The 20,769-nt window shown below is 46.5% G+C and overlaps 1 protein-coding gene across 6 annotated transcripts in view; it reads left to right on the plus strand.

Moving 5' to 3' along the window:
• neil1 (nei-like DNA glycosylase 1) overlaps positions 1 to 20,769 on the plus strand; it is a 35,729-nt gene that overhangs the window by 8,522 nt on the left and 6,438 nt on the right. For 4 of the 6 annotated variants that reach the window (XM_069902714.1, XM_069902713.1, XM_069902715.1 and 1 more), the window contains 6 exons: positions 1,080 to 1,565; positions 4,041 to 4,160; positions 13,657 to 13,720; positions 17,673 to 17,772; positions 18,261 to 18,385; positions 19,988 to 20,015. In XM_069902714.1, the coding sequence (XP_069758815.1) occupies positions 1,093 to 1,565; positions 4,041 to 4,160; positions 13,657 to 13,720; positions 17,673 to 17,772; positions 18,261 to 18,385; positions 19,988 to 20,015 (910 nt within the window). In that variant the 5' untranslated portion in view covers positions 1,080 to 1,092. Of the gene's footprint in view, positions 1 to 6; positions 1,566 to 4,040; positions 4,161 to 13,656; positions 13,721 to 17,672; positions 17,773 to 18,210; positions 18,386 to 19,987; positions 20,016 to 20,769 lie in introns of those variants that run through there. The other 2 variants (XM_069902716.1, XM_069902712.1) reach the window with 2 other exon arrangements.

A 20,769-nucleotide genomic window follows, 5' to 3' on the forward strand; every position in this document is an offset into this window, starting at 1 on the left:
GTAACCCCTAGGCCATCGGTGCTCTGTGATTAGTAAGGGGTTGCTTAAAGTGGGGTGTGGGTGGAAAGAAAAAGTTTGAAACCCCCTGTTTTAATCATCCCTCAGTGACTCGTTATGTGCACGGTTTCAGGAAATGGGCCGATGACAATTTTTCTCCAGCCAAATATTTCAGTAACAATTGGGTCTCAAGCAGCGATTCTCAACTTTACCTTTTCATTCACATCCCACCTTAAGCAATCCCTTACTAATCACAGAGCACCGATAGCATCAGGATTGCTTAAGGTGGAATGTGAGTTTGGGGGGGGGGGGGGCAGTTTGAAAACCATTGATGTAGATAAATATTTGCCTTTGTGCTTAGTCCAAGGAATAAAAAAGGCAATATTTCAATGGTGCAGACAGATGTTTTGGTGCTCAAGTTTCTGCTAGCCTACTCCCGGTTCCCCCTCTCGCTCTCCACCCCCCTCCCCTCCCCATTCACAAAGCCATCCTCCTCCCCCTGTTTGCTGCTGTGCTCTCCCTCCTTTATCCACCTATTACCTGTGGGACCGTGCTCCTCCCCCTGCCCCCCCCACCATTTTGTCCAGGCGCCTCCCCATACCTTGATGAAGAGCTCAAGCCCGAAATGTTGGTGATGTATATCTGCAATATAAGGTTTCCTTGTTTGACCTGCTGAGTTACTCCAGTATTTGCATTTTTACTCCTTATCCCGAGACTCTTTATTTGGGACTCTCTAGCTTTCCAGCATCATCTCTGCTAACACCAGAGGACATCTGTGCAAAGTGAAGGGAGGAAAGTTTAGGGGCAACGTCAGGGGTATGCTTTTTTTTACACAGAGTTGTGGGTGCCTGGAATACGTTGCCCGGGATAGTTGTGGAGGCTGGAACAATAGAGACACTTAAGAGACTCTTAGATAGGCACGTAGATGCAAATAAAATGGGGGATGATGGGCGTGAGGCAGGGAAGGTCTAAATTAGTAGGTTAGAAAGTTAGTACAACATTGTGGACCGGAGGGCCTGCACTGTAATGTTCCATGTTCTATCAATTCCTCTCAGGATCCATGTACTTAATTTCCGATCTAGGTTGTCCTCCAGAATGCCTGAAGGACCCGAGCTTCATTTGGCGAGCAGATTTGTCAACAAGGTCTGCAGCGGCCTTGTGTTCTCAGGAAGCGTGGAGAAGTCCGCCGTGAGCAAAAACCGTGAGGTCCCCTTCCAGTGTGAAGCCTACATCATCTCGGCAGTGTCCCGGGGAAAGGAGGTGAAGTTGACCCTAACTCCGATCAAAGAGGAGGGCAGAAAAGAGGGTGCGGAGCCGTCGGCAACAGAGCCGGGGAGAGAGCCTCCTGACCCGGTGGACATTGTCTTCCGTTTTGGCATGTCTGGGTCATTTGAACTCACCGTGGAAGAAGAGCTGCCCAAGCACGCCCACCTCAAGTTCTTCAGCAGAGATAGGCCCAGGCAGGTCCTGTCCTTTGTGGATCCGAGACGGTTTGGGAGCTGGGAAGTCAACGGAACATGGCAGTCAGACAGAGGACCCTGCGTGATGTTCGAATATGAAAAGTTCAGGTACATCAAATGACGTGAGAGAAGATTTCTCCCAGCCCAGCTGGTTCTGCACAGGCTTTTACATTTTACATCAGGGGTCTCCAAAATGGTTGATATTGAACACCTGGGCGTCGATAGGACAATCCAAGTGGTTGATAAATGGCAGGGGGTCGATAAACAGTGGGTGGGAGCTGGGCGGTGGGGGTCGATTGAACTTTTGTGATTGAAATCAGAGGTGTGTCGCGAAAGTTGGCCTCAGTGGCTACCATGTTGTATTTGGCTTTGGCCTCTTAATAAGTAGAGAGTGAAAGCCTTGTGGAACGGAGAGGTGCGGGTCCAACGTCGCCACCTCACCCTCCCCACCACTGTCCAGTGTTGCTGCCACCCTCCCCGTCCAGCATCGCCACCACCCTCCCCCTCCAGCACTGCCATTCTCCCCCCCCGTTCAGTGCCACGACCAACCCTCCTGTCCAGCTTCGCCACCGTCCTCCTCGTCCAGCACCACCACCACCCCACCCACACCCCCACGTCATCCAGCGTCAACACCACCCCAAGGATCTTGGGGTCCGTGAGGGATCAAGGATTCCATGAAGGGGGTTGAGGGTCTAAAATGTTTGGGGACCCCTGTTTTACATGAACCCCCTCTCAACCCATCCCTTCCCCGATCTCATGGTACAGGCTGCTCTTGGGTAATGAACATTAACATTATTCCTTTGCTCATTTTGGTCCAAAATACACAAAATTTACTCAGCTTGATAGCGAGCTCTCCAGAAGGGCTGCAGCCAACAGCATCAAAGACAGACAGGAGTGAAAGTGGAGAAAAAAAGGAATAGATGTGCGTATGTACGTTAGTCTCCTGAGTTTAATAAATCATGGGAGCTTGTTCGTATGTGGGGGTGTTCGTTAATCGTTTTTAACCTGGGAACGGGGGTCACCCTGCCAGTATAGCCCCCCCCGCTCCATGCTCCCTTGAAATTCACCTGGTTCTTTTCCCTTCAAACATATTGGGACCTCAAGTCACGTTTACTGTCATCTAATTGCACAAGCACAACCCATCGAAACAGCGTCCTCCGGCCCTCGGTGCAAAACACACAGGCACACAACAAAGTCAATCTTTGAACTACAAAGTCAATAATTTAAGAACTAATTTTTTTCATTTTATTGACTTTTCTCTCTGCATTGTTTACATTTCTTTATTCGTTTACATGTGTGCGTTGAGTGGTTTTCTTTTTGCGTTACCACTAAGTGGCAATTCTGGCTCGCCCATAAGGAAAAGAGTCTCAGGGTTGCATGTAGTAAATCGCAAAATTCTGTGGACACCGTGGGTTGAAGTAAAAACACAAAATGCTGGAGAATCTCAGCAGGTCAAACAGTGCCCTTCATGTAGCAAAGGTAAAGGTACAGAACTGACGTTTCGGGCTTGAGCCCTCCGTCAAAGTATGAGAGAATGCTGGCGAGCGTAAGAACAGAAGAGGAGGGGGGAAGGGGGCACTGTCCCACCCTGACCACCCGCAGATTGGAGGCCCCCTCCAGCCACATGGAATGAACATTGACTTGACTGCTCGCCTTTTCTTTTCACTCTCCCTTTCCTGTCCTTCCAGTTCTTTTTTCCGCTTTTCACCCACAGTCCTGCCATCCCCACTCCCCCACTTTCCTGTTGTCTCTTCCCTCCTTTCTCCACCTATCATCTCCTGCCTTGCCACCCCCACTTCCCCCCTCCTCCTCTTTTGTTCTGTCACTCGCCAGTGTTCTCTCATACCTTGATGAAGGGCTCAAGCCCGAAACGTCAGTTCTGTATCTATCTTGCTACATGAAGGACAATGTTTGACCTGCTGAGTTTCTCCAGCATTTTGTAGTGTCATTTATGTACTCTGACAATAAATCTGGAAAAAAAATTGGAAGCAAAATATGCAGGACAGGTATTCATACATGCAAATAGATAAATAAATATTGTCTCATGAATATGAGAGACTCAGATGGTGAGCGCGAGCTGTTCATTCAGTCGTTCTGCGTCCTCACTGCCTGCGGGAAGAAGCTGTTCCTCAGCCTGGTGGTGCTAGTTCTGATGCTCCTGGATCTCTCCCCCGACGAGGAAATGCTGTATGCGGGGCCCTCGATGATTTTGCGCGCCCTCTTCAGACGATGATCCCAGTAAATCACATCGATGGGGAAAGGTTTATTTCCCATGCTCACTTAACAGGTTGGTTGAAAAGCGTATTGACAGCTAGTGTTCTACATCTGGCAGAATTACGAAGAATTAATTAGAGTGGCACCTGAACGTCTGGAAAATCGAGGCCAGGGTCACCAAAGTCCCAAGGGCGCCACGTTAACGCAGATCTTCTTCCTATCTCATCTCACTTCCTCTTAAATTGGGCTCCTGTACTTCCTTTCGATCTGAAGACCCTGTATCTGTGTGAGTTTGTGTAGGTGGCTTTGCTTGCGATTGAACTAACTGCTTTCATTTTTTCCCTGTGCCTTTCCTCCTCACCTATGCAGGTGGAACGTCCTGTCAAACCTATCCGACAAAGCCTTCGACAGGCCGATCTGTGAGGTGCTACTGAATCAAAAGTATTTCAATGGAATTGGAAATTACCTTCGGGCAGAGGTTCTCTTCAGGTGCGTGAAGCGTCTGTTCTTGTTTCTGTCTGTCCCTGTTCCCTGAGGGGTAATTGTACTTGTGTCCCACCACTGCACAATGGGATTGAAGCAAGAAAGTCCGCAGATGCTGTGACTGCAGTCAGTGCGCCAAAGTGCTGGATAAACTCAGCGGGTCTTGCCGTGCCTATATGAGGCAAAGAGATGTAATTAACGTTTCAGGCCTGAGGGATAGGGAAGAGAGAGACAAGGGGTGGGAGGTGAGAGAAAGGAGGGATAAGGAGAGATGGGGAGGGGGGGAGGGATACCAGAGAAGTGGATGTTAATGCCATCCAGTTGGAGGGTGACCAGATGGAATATGAGGTGTTGAGCGTCCCATTTGCAGGAGGTCCCAAATTGGCAGAACGCGAGGCAATGGATAGACATGTCGGCATGGGAGTGGGTGGGGGGGCGAGCAATTGAAATAGGCTGCCCGTGGTGGGGGGGGGGGGTCGAGATTCCCCACTAATGTAGTGGACAGAGCGAAAGGGGTGTACACTAAACCTCATTGTAGCCTTGGTCCAAGGAGTAGCTTCAAGGGAGCTGATGACAGTGTGGAACCAAGGAGCCATGGCTAAAAATAAAGTCAGTGGGCATCAAGGGATCCCTCCCATGATGGCCATGCTTGTCGGGAGATCAGGCACCCAGTTCCGGGACACCTCTGTGGACAGCATAGAGCAACACTGTTACAGCTCCAGTGACCCAGATTTCGGATTTATTGTCAGAGTACACGCATGACATCACATACAACCTTGAGATTCCTTTATCCTGTGGGCGCGACAGAATTACCACTAATTGGTAGTGCAAAAAATAAACTGTACACAGCGTAAACATGCACAAGTCAGAGTCCTTAACTGATTCCCTGATTGAGTTTGTGGTTGAGAAGTCTGATAGTGGAGGGGCAGCAGCTGTTCCTGAACCTGGTGGGTGCGAGTCTTGTGACGCCTACATCTCTTGCCTGATGTCAGCGGCGAGAACAGAGTGTGTGCTAGGGTGGTGTGGGTCCTTGATGATCGCTGCTGCTCTCCTGTAGATGTGTTCAATAACGGAGAGCGTCTTGAACCTGGGTTCGAATCCCGCGCAGTCTGTAAGGAGTTTGTGCATCCTGCCCGTGTCTGTGTGGGTTTCGTCCAGATTCTCCAGTTTCCTCCCGCCTCCAGGAACACGCAGGGTTTGCAGGGTAATTGGGGTGCGAGAGTTTTACTGGCCCCTTCCACCCCAGCCTCCTACCATGTACTATCCTGTTAAATTTAAAAAAAAATTAAATTTAACATTTTAAAAACTCCTTTGGCCAGTGTTCTAGGCCTAAGCACCTTCCATTATAGCCCAGGGGATGGGGTAAATGATAATGTTTATTGTCATGTGAAATTTCCTTCAATTCAATTCTTGCTGCAGCCGAACAGGTGAAGAGATACAATACATTTCCGATTATCCAAAATGTTTGGGACCGGCGGTTTTTCTCTTAATTGGATTTTTCGAATAATGGCTTTAGGCCGCGCAGAGCTCAGCAGAATACTTACATCAGCGTTAAACAACAACAAAAAAAAAAACAACGGAAGGCTTTTCAAGCATGAAATTGTGTTTAATTCTTACCTCACGCTTGCTGACATTGGATTCAAAATGGCGCCAACAGCACGCCGGAGCCCCACATGAGCACGTCATGTCTCCGCTGGAAAAAAGTTCGGATAATTGAACTTTTTGGTTCACCAAACTTCAGATATGGGGAAACATAATGCAAGCTCAGAATTAAATTAAAATGGACAATAGATTTACGAGAGAGATAATAAATATTGACAGTAATCCTAGTGCAAAAATGTGACTTGCAATAGTTCAGACAGTTCATTTGTGGCGTCGGAGAAGCCCTTGATCTGTGTAGCAAGGGGAGGGCTCAAACGTCCGATAGTCACGGGAAAGAAGCTGTTCTTGGGCCTAGAAATGTTGGTCTTCAGGCGTTTGTACGCTCTTCTGAAGATAGCAGCGAGGAGAGGTGGAGACTTGGCCTTAATGATATCTGAAACTGACCTTTGGTCAACACATCCAGAAAACATGCTCTTGGAGACCCACTCAGTCGGGTTTCACGTTGAGCCCATGCCCTCTTGAGAACAAAGATAATAGCAGGTAATTCAATATGGTTTTAATAATCAGAATTTACTGGCATGAACATGTCACAAAATTTGTTGTTTTGCGGCAGTGTCACAGGGCAAAAGTTGCTTTAAATTATATTTCAGAATGTAAGAAAATGGGAGAAATCGAGGATGTGTCTGTGGTTCATTGTCTATTCAGGAATCTGATGGTGGAGGGGAAGAAACTCCTCCTGTCGCTGGGTGTTCATCGTCAGGCTCCTCTACCTCCATCCTGATGGTAACAGAGTGAAGTCCTGTCGCTGGGTGTTCATCGTCAGGCTCCTGATGGTAACAGAGTGAAGAGGGCATGCCTGGATGGTGGGGGGTCCTTGAGGATAGAGGCTGCTTTCTTAAGGCGCCGCCTCATGTAGACTTCCTCGATGGAGTGGAGTCTTGTGCCCGTGATGTCGCAGGCCAAGTTAACAACCCTCTGGAGTTTTTTTTATGCTGTCCTGTGCCTTGACACCTCTATACCAGACAGTGAGGCAACCAGCCAAAATGGTCTCCACGGTCCACCTGTAAAAATTTTCGTGAGTCTTCGGTGACATAACAAATCTCCTCAAACTCCTCACGAAGTATAGCCGCTGGTGAACCGTCTTGGTGATTGCATCAACTTGGAGGCTCCAGATTGACGCAAAATCAGCTAATCCCTTTCACAATAGATAACCTTTCCTTTAGAGAATGGGAGAGAAAAGGGATCAAAAGAATAGAAAATTGTTTTTCGGGAAATAAATTATTATCCTTTGAACAAATGAAGGACAAATATAATATAACTCACGATGCAATGTTTGCATACTACCAACTGAAAACCTACTTGAAGGACAAATTGGGAAACAGTCTGAGGTTACCAGAAGGAAGTAATTTTGAATATGTGATTACAGACACAATGATAATTAAAAAATTTGTAACAAACATACATATTAAACTGCAAGAAAAGGAGAACGAGGAAACAAACGGTAAACCTAAACAAAAATGGGAACAAGATCTAAGCATAAAGATAAAGAAGGAAACATGGGAGAAGTTATGCTCTGGAACTATGAGAAATACAATAAATACGAGGTTACGCATGATACAATATAACTGGATACACAGGCTATACATTACACTTCAAAAGTTAAATAAATGGGACCCAACAGTATCTGACAGATGTTTTCGCTGTAAAAAGGAAACGGGAACAACAATTCATGCAAATTGGACATGTGAGAAAGTGAAAAAATTTTGGGAAGATCTAAACCAGATATTAAATAAAATCACAAAAAGCAATATACCAAAAAACCCAGAGATCTTCCTCCTAAGTAATATAAGAAACAAAGAATTTGGACTCGATTTGGATGGAGCACAAAAAAGATTTGTTATGATAGCCCTAGCTGTAGCAAAAAAATGTATTATGTCAACCTGGAAATTAGAAGATAACTTGAGAATACAACAATGGTATATAGAAATGAATAAATGTATTCCACTAGAAAAAAGAACATATAATTTAAGAAATAACATTACAATATTCGAACAAATATGGGAGCCATAGAGAAAACCTTCCGGGGACATCTACCACCTAAAATGACAGAAGGAGAAGACAACGAAAAGAACTGACTCAGTAAAATTTCTTGTTTATTTTTATTAAATGACAACATTGTTTAACAGGTTTAATGTATCTTATAGATTGAACTTTAAATAAATGGGGAAGGGGGGGAGGGAGGGAAGGGAAGGGGGAAAATGGGGAGAAAACGACACTATATATTTAAGAAGAAAAATGTCTGTATGTATCTTGGTCAATATGGTTATAGTGTGAAAACTAAAAAATTTAAAAAAAACATGGAGGCTCCAGGACAGATCCTCAGAGGTGTTGACGCGCGGGCACTTGAAGTTCTTGACCCAACAAATAAACTTCAGTTGCAATGTTTTGGGCTGGTTTCTTTGAATTACATTTTGACCACGGGAGCACACTGAAGCCAACAATTTGAGTCCAAATGTTCAAATTTTTTTGCCAAGTAAAGTAATTTGCATGGATGGTTTAAAAACTATGTATGGTAGAGCACCCGGGCACCCAAAATTAGTGTTGTGAAGGATAAGTCTCTGGGCACCCAAACATCTCACGTATTGATCGAGCAAATGACCAGATTTGACGTGCTAAGCAACAAACTTCTTTCTGGTCTGAAATCTTCTTTCTTCTCAGCCATAATAGTGTATAACTTAGCTGAAGGTGTCTCAACATAGAAGAGATGAAGGAGATGATTGAGGACCAGGGATGACTGCCCTCCACTACACATCAACAACTCTGTAGTGGAGTGAGTGGAGAGCACTAAGTTCCTTGGAGCTCACTTAACATGTGACCTAGTCGTGGGCACCCAACTCGTCAGGACGGTGAAGCAGCGACTGAATTTCATGAGAAGACTGAGGCAGGCAAGGCTACTGGCCACCATCATGTCAACCTTCTACTGATCTCTATTTGAGCGTCCTGGCCGGCTGCATCTCAGGTTGCTGCAGAGATCAATCCACAGGACCACAAGTGGCAAGGAGAATCACTGGAGTCTCCGCCTCCCCCCATTCGATGTGATCTACCGGGGTTGTCTGATGAGGGCATGCAAAATCATTGAGGATCTCTCAGCTACTTTCAGCACCGTTCACCTACTCTCGATGGGGGGAAAGATGGAGGAGTAATAGAGCCAGCACCACCAGGCTGAGGAACAGCTTCTTCCCAAGGGCAGTGAACGACCAAAGGAACTGCTCCCACTGACCATCCGAGATTCTAATAGTTACTAAACAATATTTACTGATTTATTTTTATATATGTGCAGTATATTTGTCCTGCATATGTATGTGTGTTATGTCTGGTTGAGTGTCTGCATGTTTTGTACCGAGGACCAGAGAACACTGTTTCGTCGGATTGCACTTGTACAATCAGATGACATTAAACTTAAAGCTGAACTTGTGTCTGAAGCCTAAGGTTGTCCAGTGAACACAGTCTTCTGTTTGACTGATGTAGACGAAAATGCCTCCTCCGTCATGTCAGTTGGCAAACCTCATCTCTTTGGGAAACCTGAGCTCTGTAAACAGGACAGTTTGCTCGTAAACAGCCCTTTTCATTTCAAACCATTGTGGTACACATTAGAACAGGTTTTCCTTGACTGGTCCTTCCTTTTGCGAAACAGCCTGCGGACGCTGTGATTGTAGTAAAGGCACAGAAATGCTGGGGGAACTCAGCTGGACTTACACCGTCCGTAGTAGGTAATATTGAAGGACCTTCTTCAAGGTTAAAAAGCAGGCAGATGTCTGTATTAAAAGACTGGTTAAAAGGGAATAATGGACCGGGAAGGAGTACAGACCAAAAGACAAAAGCTGTGAAGTAAAAACTCAGCAGATTAAATTTATATAACTAAGATAAAGATAAATAGCCAATGTTTAGGCCTTGAACCCTTCATCAAGCTATGAACAAATTATGGACAGGCACCCGATCTGAATGGTGTGAATTGGATCTGATAAGAGGATGGGAGAGAGGAAAGGAGAGAATTGATCGGGGAGGGTTTGGAGACAGAGGGAAAAGGGAAAACTGAAGCCCACTTTCACACTTGCCAGTGATCCCAGGCAATCAGCCTTTAAAGAGGCAAGTGTGAAAGCAAAATCTGCTCAATGCCGGCGTCCGATGACGTCATCTCACGCTGAGGATCGCTGGCCTCGACCTTTAGTACAATCCCCGGCGTCTTCAGACGCCGGTGTTAAGATCTGGCAAGTGTGAAACGGGCAATAACATCGCAGGCCCTTCCTATTAGAGCAGACCAAATGCCAGGGATCAACCCTTGCAAGTGTGAAAGCGTTCAGTGTCCTGGTTAGAAGTGGTCCAGTTTGAAAGGCCCAAGCCCCCCCATTCCTATCCCGGGGACACTGAACAGCCGATTTACTGGGATGTAAGTGTGAAAGGGGCTAGAGAGAGAGAGAGAGAGAGCTGGAGGAAAGAAGACCTGAGGGAAGATGGGTGGGCTTCATCTCACATCTAACTCCTGAACTATCCCCAACAGTCATATGAAATGGAAACATATCACTGGATCTAAATTCCCTGAACTTCCCTCCCCAGAAGACACCAGGCTTCTCGAGGAATTTCTCAATTCTGAACAATAAATATTTTGACCGTATACATTCAGGAGTTACACAATGTCTTCAGAGAAAGACAAGAATAATCTGTTCAAGGTGAATAACCTTGTGGGCTTTTTCCACAGAGTTAAAAAAAAATACCACAGGAAGTGTCAATTTGACCCGGTGTATGTCTCATTGTAATTCTCTCATGGCACTGAAGAGCACAAGCGTTGCCCCGGTCAGAGGCTTTATCTGTAAACTTGGGGGAGGAGGGGGTTAATCACCTATAATGTTATTGTTCGTCTTCCAGGCGGTTCCGTGGAGGGGGAGGAACCTGCAGATGCAGCGGCGGTTAAATGTTTTCAAAGATGTGACTGAAAATAAAGTAAAATGTTTTAAGGTTTATATATTCATGCAAGTGAAGTTTGTTCAGTGTGAGTACAGTATTCTAGTGCATTTGTTTTTTATTCTTAATGCAGGTGTATTAGTTAGGTGCTGAAAGAGAAAGACTCAAGCAACCGGCATCTACCAATCCCCAAAGATGTCGGATACTGGGGTTTTTACTGTATTAAGCTGGAAGGGGTGCAGAGATTCACAAGAATGTTGTTAGTCGTTGAAAGAGGGCATGCAGGGGCAGCAGGCGGTGAGGAAGGCGAATGCTAGGTTGGCGTTCCTAGCAAGAGGATTTGAGTCCAGGAGTGCAGAGATCCTGCTACAGCTGGACAGGGCCTTGGTGAGACCCCACCTGGAGTACTGTGTTCAGTTTTGGTCTCCTTATCTGAGGAAGGACATCCTCGCCATGGAGGGGGTGCAGAGAAGGTCCACTAGACTGATACCAGGGATGGAAGGACTTGCTTATCCACTCCTTGGATAGACTAGGCTTGTATTCTCTGGAATTTGGAAGATTGAGGGGGGATCTTATAGAAACATATAAAACTCTTAAGGGTTTAGACAGACTAGATGCAGGTAGGTTGTTTCCAATGGTGGGAAAAACCAGGGGGTCACAGTTTAAGGATAAGGGGGATGCTTTTTAGGACTGAGATGAGGAGAAATGTCTTCTCTCGGAGGGTGGTGGATCTGTGGAATTCTTCGCCACAGCAAGTAGTTGAGGCCGGTTTCTTGTCAATATTTAAGAGTGGGTTAGATTGACCCTCGTGGCGAAGGGGATCGGGGGGCATGGGGAGAAGGCAGGAACCGGGGTTCAGCCATGATCATATTGGAAGGCGGTGTAGGCTCGAAGGGCCAAATGGCTTCCTCCTGCACTTATTTTTCAGGTTTTTTTTCTCTATATTAGGACTGGGTTGGTTGAATTATAAGGAGAAGCAGTATAGGCTGGAACTTTTCTCCCTGGAGTGTAGGAAGCTAAGGGGGTCCTTGAAGAGGTTCATGAAAATTATGAGGGTGACTCATCATTGGCATTTCCCCAGAACTAAAGACGTGCATATAAGTTGCAATGGGAAACAGTTAAAAAGGGGGCCAGAGGGCCACCTTCTTCTTCACACGGAGGGTGTGGGCAGGGAAATGAGCTGCATCAACCCCCCTCCGGGATCTTTGGCTTGGCTTCGCGGACGAAGATTTATGGAGGGGGTAAATGTCCACGTCAGCTGCAGGCTCGTTTGTGGCTGACAAGTCCGATGCGGGACAGGCAGGCACGGTTGCAGCGGTTGCAGGGGAAAATTGGTGGGTTGGGGTTGGGTGTTGGGTTTTTCCTCCTTTGCCTTTTGTCAGTGAGGTGGTCTCTGCGGTCTTCTTCAAAGGAGGTTGCTGCCCGCCAAACTGTGAGGCGCCAAGATGCACGGCACCACCAGGTTGAGGAACAGCTTCTCCCCACAGGCAGTGAGAACTGCTCACACTAAACCATCTGAAAATGCTGTTTATTTAACAACGTTGATTTATTTTTATATACGCGCTGTATGTAAATCACTTGTAAATATGTGTGCTGTGTCTCTGTTTGGAATGAAACGCAAAAGTCTGCAGATTCTGGGACTGTAGTTAAAACACACAAATGCTGGACGAACTCAGCCGGTCCCGCAGCGTCCATGGGAGGTAAAGATATATAACCATCGTTTCGGGCCTGAGCCCTCCTTCAAGGAGAAGCAAAGAACTGTCTCATTCCCTTGTGGACATGTCTGTCCATGGTCTCATGCACTGCCAGACTGAGACCACGTGCAAGTGGGAGGAACAACACCTCATTTTCTGTCTGGACCCCCTCCAACCGGATGGCAGTAACATCGACTTCTCCGGTTTTCCCTTAAAAAATACCCTCCTCTTCTTCCCCCTGTCGCCTTTTCCCCAGCACTCTCTCTCTCTCTCTCTCTCTCTCTCTCTCTCTCTCTCTCTCCAGCCGCTTTCAGGTGGCCAGAATACCCCGACGTAAAGCCGCCTAAAATACCCGAACGCGGCTGTTGGGAGGTCACCTGAAAGCGGAGAACCCTGACCCGAGGAGTACTTACCCAACCCTCCTCGGGTAGGTGTATTTCTTCCGAGTGCTCCCCCCTAGGCACCTGAAAGCGGGCGGGACGATGGCCATAGTCGACAGGAGCCGGCGTTTGCTCCGCGGCACCTCTTCGCCTTCAGCGCTGCCACCTGAATGTCACTTCGCCCACACCCGGCTCTGGAGCCGCATTCTCCCAGCTATTCCACCGGAAAGTGGCTTATCCCTCCCTCTTCCCTCTCCCCTCTGTCTCCTTCAATTCAGAATCAATTCTCACCTCTCCTCTAACCTTATCAAATTAACTCCTTTGTTGGCCTCGAATCTTTCCCCCTGCCGATCTTGGTCTTCCTGTTCTCTACCTTGATGTCAGGAATAAACCTTTACCTCCTATGAAGGCTGTGAGACTAGCTGAGTTCCTCCAGCATTTCTGGGTGTTTTTACGACGTTACTGTACGTGTCTGCATGTTTTTATACTGTACAATTGGATGATGGTCATCAACTTGATGCATGGACAAATCAATCAGAAGGCAGGTACAGGGATAGGAAAGGTTTTGAGTGATATGGGTACGTGTGTGGGCATATGGGACTAGCTTGGAAAAGTTGGGCCACAGGGCCCGTTTGCCTGCTGCACAACTTCATGACTCTGCAGATGATGGGCCAAGATCCTCGATGAAGCTGTCTGCTGTCACGAAGGAACTCGTGGACCTTGCTCTATGTGGGCAACCGGAAGACCAAGGGGTGGTTGAGGAGAAGCTGAGATGCTTGGATCAAAAGCCTTCCGGTCTTTAGGTTTAAGGGAAAGTCGTAGTTTTATATTTTAAATTTAACAATGTTGATCTCCCTCTTTCTTCAGGTTGAAAGTTCCTCCATTTGAGAAAGCGAGGGCTGTTTTGGAAGCCTTGGTCCACAAGGAGAGGGTAAGTTTAACCTCTCGAGCTTTTCAGGAAAGCTTTTCAACGTCTTAAGTATTTTCACTGCACGGGGAAGCAGAATGGAAAATGAAACCCACCTGCGAAATGTTAGGGTGTATGGCTCCCTGAAGCTTCGGAATATATTGCAATGGGTCCTGTGGCAAGAAATATTAACGCTTAAAAATTTAGACATGCAGAAACAGGCCCTTTCAGCCCGCACGACCCAATTGACCTACAAACCCCGGTATGTTTTTGGAGGTTGGGAGGAAACCCACACGAAAGTGGTGAGAACGTTCAAACTCCTTACGGACAGCACCGTAGGGTTCTTGGATCATTCTACATTCTATAATCTTAATTAAAGGTTTATTTTCAGCACGGTTGAACCTGTGCTTCCCATTTACACCCAAATTAACCCACAAGACCGTATGTTTTGGAGGGAACCGGAGCACCCGGGGGAAACCGACTATGGGAGAGCGTACGAACCCCTTTTAGACAGCGGCAGATTCGGACCCTGACCGCTGGTGCTGTAAAAACGTTACACTAACTGTGCCATCCATCCCTATTACATGGCTAAGTCTCAGTCCGCTTAACAAGCCGCGTTCTCCAAAGAATTTTTTAAAATAGATACGGCAAATGCAAGCAGGCTTTTTCCACTGAGGTTGGGAGAGACAAGAACTAGAGGGTTGAGGGTGAAAGGGGAAATGTTTAGGGGGAGACTAATCTTCACACAGAGTGTGTGGAATGAGCTGACGTGGTAAATGCAGGCTCCATTGCAAGATATAGGAGCAGAATGAGGCCCATTGACTCAGTGAGACTGTTCCACCATTTTAATCATAGCTTATAAGAGTAAAGAGGTGTTGACGAAGGTCTATAGGGCACTGGTGAGACCTCATTTGTGCAGTTTTGGGCCCCCTATCTTAGAAAGGATGTGGAGAGGGGGCAGAGGAAGATTTACTGGGATGATTTACGGGGAAAGATTAAAACAAGAGGACATGAGTTAAGAATTAAGGGGCAGAGGTTTAGAGGTAACATGAGGGGGAACTTCTTTACTCAGAGAGTGGTAGCTGTGTGGAATCATCTTCCGGGAGAAATAGTGGCGGCGGAGTCAATTGTATTATTTAAGAAAAGGTTGGACAGGTATATGGATGAGAAGAAGATGGAGGGTTATGGGCATTGTGCAGGGAGGTGGGACTAGAAAGGGGTGTTTGGTTCGGTGCGGACTAGAAGGGCCTAATGGCCTGTTTCCGTGCTGTAATTGTTATGTTATATGTTATGGAATGCAAGGGCTGACGTATAAGGAGCGTTAGGCAGCTCTTGGGTTGTATTCATTGGAGTTTAAGAGAATGAGAGTCATTTTGTATTTTGAAAGGTTGAGATAGGGCGGATGCGGGTAAGATGTTTCCCTTGATGAGTGAATTGAGGACAAGGGGTCATAGTCTGAAAGTCAGAGGTTATCCATATAAAACAGAGATAAGGAAGAACTTCTTTAGCCAGAGGGTTGTGGATCTGTGGAACTCGCTGCCACACAAAGCAGTGGAAGCCAGATCACTGGGAGCATTTAAACAAGAAATAGACAAGTATCTCATTAGTGAGGGCATCGAAGGATATGGAGAAAAGGCCAGAAATTGGAACTAGTGTAGAGTAGCTTAGTGTAGATTTACGGAACAAAGTAGATGGGCCTAATGGCCTGGTTCTGTTTCTTTGTCTTGTGTGATCTTCTGATCCATCCTCCCACTCAGCCCACTCCCCGCCTTTCTCCCCATAATCCTTGATTCCCTGACAAATCAAATATCTCTCAATCTCTGCTTTAAATACACCCAACGACTTCGCTTCCACAACAGCGTTCCGCAGACTCACGACCTTCTGACTGAAGAAACTTTTCCACATCTCTTTTTAAATTGACGTCCTTTTATCCTGAAGTTGTGGCCTCCTGTCCTAGAATTCCCCTCCAATGGGAAACATCTTTGCCACATCTACTCTGTCCAGGTCTTTCAGCATTTGAAATACCTCTATGATTTAAGAAAAATTTGGACAAATGCATGATGGGAGGGGTATGGAGTGCTGTGGATTGGGAACAGATCAGTGGGACTAGGCAGAATGATAGTTGGCACAGACTAGATGGGCTGAAGGGCCTATTTTTGTGCTGTAGTGTATTTAATTGAAAACAGAATCAATTGGTTGTATATTGTGACAGAGTATATAGATATGTTTTTGGGAGATAAATTGGGAAAGGTATGTTAGAGTAGGTCACATGCAAACATTTTAAAATAGATCTTATTTGAAATACTGGCCCCATGCTTGACATATTGGGGCCTCAGACCTTTTGCAAGAGCTTTGAAGAGTGCTCAAGACACTTCACTAATGGATTGTTGTTTACCAAAGGCAACAGATGAAAGAGAAGGCTGGAGTCGCTATTGTCTGGAAGGAGAACTTGCTGTTGTGAGAGGGTCATGTGGTTTTTCAAGCAGAGAGAGTCAAACAGGCTTTCTCTCAGAGAGAGAGTGAGGGAGAGAGAGAGAGAGATCACTTGGACAGTGTTTCAGCCAGCAGACAGCAGCTGGGACTGGAACAGAACAAGTTGGCAAGAAGCTCCAGTTTGGAAGACAGCCTGATCAAAGCCCTTGTGGTTCCTGCAAGAGGAGAGGACTGGCTGTCTAATGCTTCACTTAGAATAAGGGAAACAAAAAGGAACTCTGTGGTGACCTGAAAGAAAGAGGTTATCATCTGGAGAACCCTGAAGGGTCAGGTTTCGTCAGCAAGATACTGGAGTGGTTGGTGGAAGTACATCAGTTGTGGGTGTCCTGGAACAACAAATCTCTCTCTGAAAACTGACAAGAACCTTCCTGAGCACCAAAGCCTGGTGAACTTTATAAATGTTAAATTCTGTCCACAGTATAAAAATTTCCTGCAACCAGTGAACTTGGAGGAATGAGAAGTGAGACTGGACGGTGAACCAAAGAACTCTTCTGAGCTTACACCCACATTACACACACGTGCGGTTAGAATTAGAAGGGGGTTAAGTTAGGTTAGTTAAGTCAATAGTGATAAGTTAACGTTTGATCCTGTTTTCATGTTTAAAGATAGTTAAAAGCAACTTTTGTTTAAGTAACCATTTGTCTTGGTGAATATCTATTGCTGCTGGGTTTAGCGGTCCTCTGGGCTCGTAACAATATGTATGGTCAGATGATATTGAACTTGAAGTAGCACTTGTGTCACAGAAGTGTCAGATATTGACCATCTCCAACAGAAGAGAGTCCAACTACCCCCGGAGAATTCCGTGGGTGTGTCCCTGTGGGGTTGTTGGTGAACAGAGACAGTTCTGGCACGTCAGATACCAATTCCCTGGGGATGGCTTTGGAAGGTAGAACAGGATGGGGTGGACCTGACTGTGGCAGGGTCGATCCCAGACGGTTCCATCCACTGTTTCCCATTCTCCGTCTCATCATAGCGGTTGCAGGGTGAGCAGGTGGTCAGCTGGCCCATTGGGTTAGGGCTGACTTTGAGGAGATGCAGAGACTTGTGCGATTGGACGCCAGTGGCTCCTCTCCAGAACGGCGTGGTTAACATAGCGTTTAGCGTAGCACTGTTAAAGTGCCAGTGAACTGGGTTCGAATCCCACGCTGCCTGTAAGGAGTGTGTACGTTCTGCCTGTGTCTGCGTGGGTTCCCTCCGGGGGCTCCAGTTTCCTCCCACCGTTCGAAATGTACCGGGGTGGTAGGTCAATCGGGTGTAAATCGGGCAACACAGGCTCGTTGGTCGAAATGGCCTATAACCGTGCTAAATTTAAAATCTCCGTGCACACAATTCCTACATCAAAAGGGCCTTTGATCAGGCAATGTCATTGCTGCTTTTTGGACATCTTTACGTCATCCCGTGGCAGTGCGACATATTTTGTATTGATAGGTCAGATGGCTGGATTTGAACAACTGTTAATTGTGGGTCCGTCTTTGTTCTCAAGCCAGCTGAGTTGTCCCTAAGTAAGAAGATAAAGTTGAAGTTGGACAATCCTGATATCCTTGAGCTCTGCCACTTGCTGCCAATGGAGGTCATTAATTTAGGTAAGTCTTTGTAAGTGCAGCTCCCAAATTCTGTTGTTTGTCTGTCCGAAATCCGGAGGTTTTGGCACCTGGCTGTGGTGCATTCAATTCACCGGATCTGGCACTCCTCACCGGGTCACCGTAACCCGGATATGGCACTCTTTCTCCACTCATCGGAATCTGGAACCAGCAGTCCTCGACCACTCACTGGGGCCTCGATCTGGCTCTCCATGTCCACTCACCATAACCCAATCCAGCACTCCTGGTCCACTTACCGTAACCCGGATCCAGCTCTCCTCATCCGATCTCTGGTGCCCCGGTTCCTACACTCCCCATCCCCTCACCAGGCCCCAGTTCCTCATTTCCCCACTGAGGCCCCAGTTCCCGCACTCCCCGTCCTCTCACCGGGAGGCCCCAAGCAACAAGCTAGAACATTCCCCGCATCCCTTTTTTCATGAGGAAGAAGATCGGGCCATCCTCTGAGACTCATCCACCTTACTCAACCACAGGAGGCGAGGGCTACAAGTCGGGCCGCCCGGACCTTCCATCCGCCTTCACCGCCTGGCTCCGCTGCTACGATGTGGCAGGAATGCAGATGTTACGTGATGGCAACGGGAGAACCATTTGGTTCCAGGTAATCCCCTGTATGTCCTCACCTGGAGATTGGGGGTTGGGGGAGGGGGGAGGGAGTGGGGTGGACAGAGGCACCAATGTTGGTTCTGTTTGTCTGTGCTGGATTGATGATGAGAATTAAAAAGTGTTTATTGTCAAAAACGGCAGAGGGCCACGCGACCGCTCCATCTGGAACCTAGTCGGAAGACTCATCACCTGCCACTCAATTAATAGCTCACCCATTAGTACGCATTGGCCCCCTTGAACTACCAGTGATTACCTGGGCCGGACTCTCCAGCTTACTGTTCAGTGAAAGTCCACTACGTGGAGAAGCTCATTCTCTTTGCTCTTTGGTCCTGAAACAAACCCTGTTCCACTCCAGGTTGCAAACAAGTGGACAATCTTGGCGGAATCGTTAACGTGGGGTAATGTGTGCAGTACACAAGGGCTGTTTTGAACTGATGAAGTGTTCGAAAGGGTGGTGTTGAAGCAACTATGAGTTAGTTGCGGGCTAATATTTAAGATTTATTGTAAGAGTACATACATAACAATACCTACAACCCTGAGATTCTTTTTACTGTGGGCAAGGCAGAATTACCATTAATTAATAATGCAAAAATAAACTGTACATGTAAACAAACTGTGCAATACAGAGAGAACATAAAGAAAATCAATAAAGTGCACAAGTAAGAGTCCTTAAAAGTCCCTGATTGAGTTTGTTGTTGAGGAGTCTGATGGTGGAGGGGTAGCAGCTGTTCCTAAACCTGATGGCACGAGTCTTGTGGTGCCCTCACCTCTTTCCTGAGGGCAGCAGTGAGAACAGAGCCTGCGCTGGGTGGTGTGGATCCTTGATGATTGCTGCAGCTTTCCGACACCCTGTAGATAGTGGGAAGGGGTTTGCCTGTGAAGACCTGGGCTGTGTCCACTGCCTTTTGGAGGGCTTTATGGTCAGACGTATTGATGTCCCCATTACCAGACAGTGATGCAGCCGGTCAACACACTTTCCACCACACCTCTGTAGAAATTTGCCAGGGTTTCTGGTGTCGTACCGAACCTCTGTAAACTCCTGAGAAAGTAGAGGCGCTGATGTGCTTTCTTCACGATGCTATTGGTCTGTTGGGTCCAGGAAAGATCCTGCGAGATAGTGACTCCCAAGAACTTGTGTTCTCAACAGGGGATCAATGTGATTCATGCCGATTGACAGCCAACACAGTGTGTGCTGAATGGACTGCTTCCACATCTCCTCACCATTAAATCCTGGAGTCAGTTGTCAGTGCTGTAAGTCGTAAGCGAGGTCAATGTCGAAGTTCAGGTTTAGTGCCAGGGGTGCAGTGCTGCAGAGCTCTCTGGACCGCCCTTCTGGTCACTGTTTTTGGTGAGGTCCAGCACCTAAAAAATGATCACTGCCCCCCCCCCCCCCCACAATCACAGAGTACATACACGACATCACATACAACCCTGAGATTCCTTTTCCCTGCGGGCCAGGCAGAATTATTACTACTGTCTAGACTGTACTCAACGTACACGTGTAGAGAAATGTAAGCTAACTGTGCAGTACCGAAAGAGAAAAGAAAAGAAATCTCATCCCAGTATATTTTAACATAGTGTTTTGGTTTAATTACAGGGCTTGCCAGGGCCGATGGCTCCGAAAGGTAAGCATGGTTTTCATCTTCTAGTTAGAATGTTTGATTCCTGTTTTGCTGTACATTGTTATTTAAAATGTGAAGTTCACACTTCTGACCTGACCCGAGGAGACAACAAATGTAAATTTTTAGCATAAGTAAAATATATTTGGATGTTTAGTTCAAAAATTATATCAAGAATATTCGCCTCAGAAATCAGGAATCTGAGATGAAACAAAATGTCTAATTTGTAAATATCTAAATAAATGAACTCTGGATAAATTAAATTTTACCACCAGTTGTTCAAACAATGTAAAATTGCTGTGAATAAAAAGGTCATTAAAACATTTAATACCCAATCTGTGCAGTGTCTTGCAAAGAAGGTAGAAAAAGGTGATTGAATATAATTGGGGCTGGCAAGAGAAATCCAAAAATAGCCTTCTAAATTGTGCCCATCTTCTCAAACTGTGTTTAATGACCGGGTGGTCAGTTAATTTGTGTAAAGAAGAGAATAGAGAAGACCCAATAATAGATAACATGGAAGTATTCTAAATAAAACCAAGTTCCATTTCTACCCATGTGAGGTGGTCAACTCGGTTAAACATTTTTATACAATTTAAACGGGCCCTTCTGGCCCACAAGCCCATGCCTCTCAATTATGCCAATTAACCTACAAACCCCGTATGTTTTGTAGGGTGGGAGGAAACCCTTGCAGACACGGGGAGAACACACAAAGTCCTTACAGGCAGCGCCAGATTCGAACCCCGGGTCGCTGGCGCTGTAA

This window comes from Narcine bancroftii, chromosome 11 (assembly GCF_036971445.1).
Source record: "Narcine bancroftii isolate sNarBan1 chromosome 11, sNarBan1.hap1, whole genome shotgun sequence".
Lineage (NCBI taxonomy): Eukaryota > Metazoa > Chordata > Chondrichthyes > Torpediniformes > Narcinidae > Narcine > Narcine bancroftii.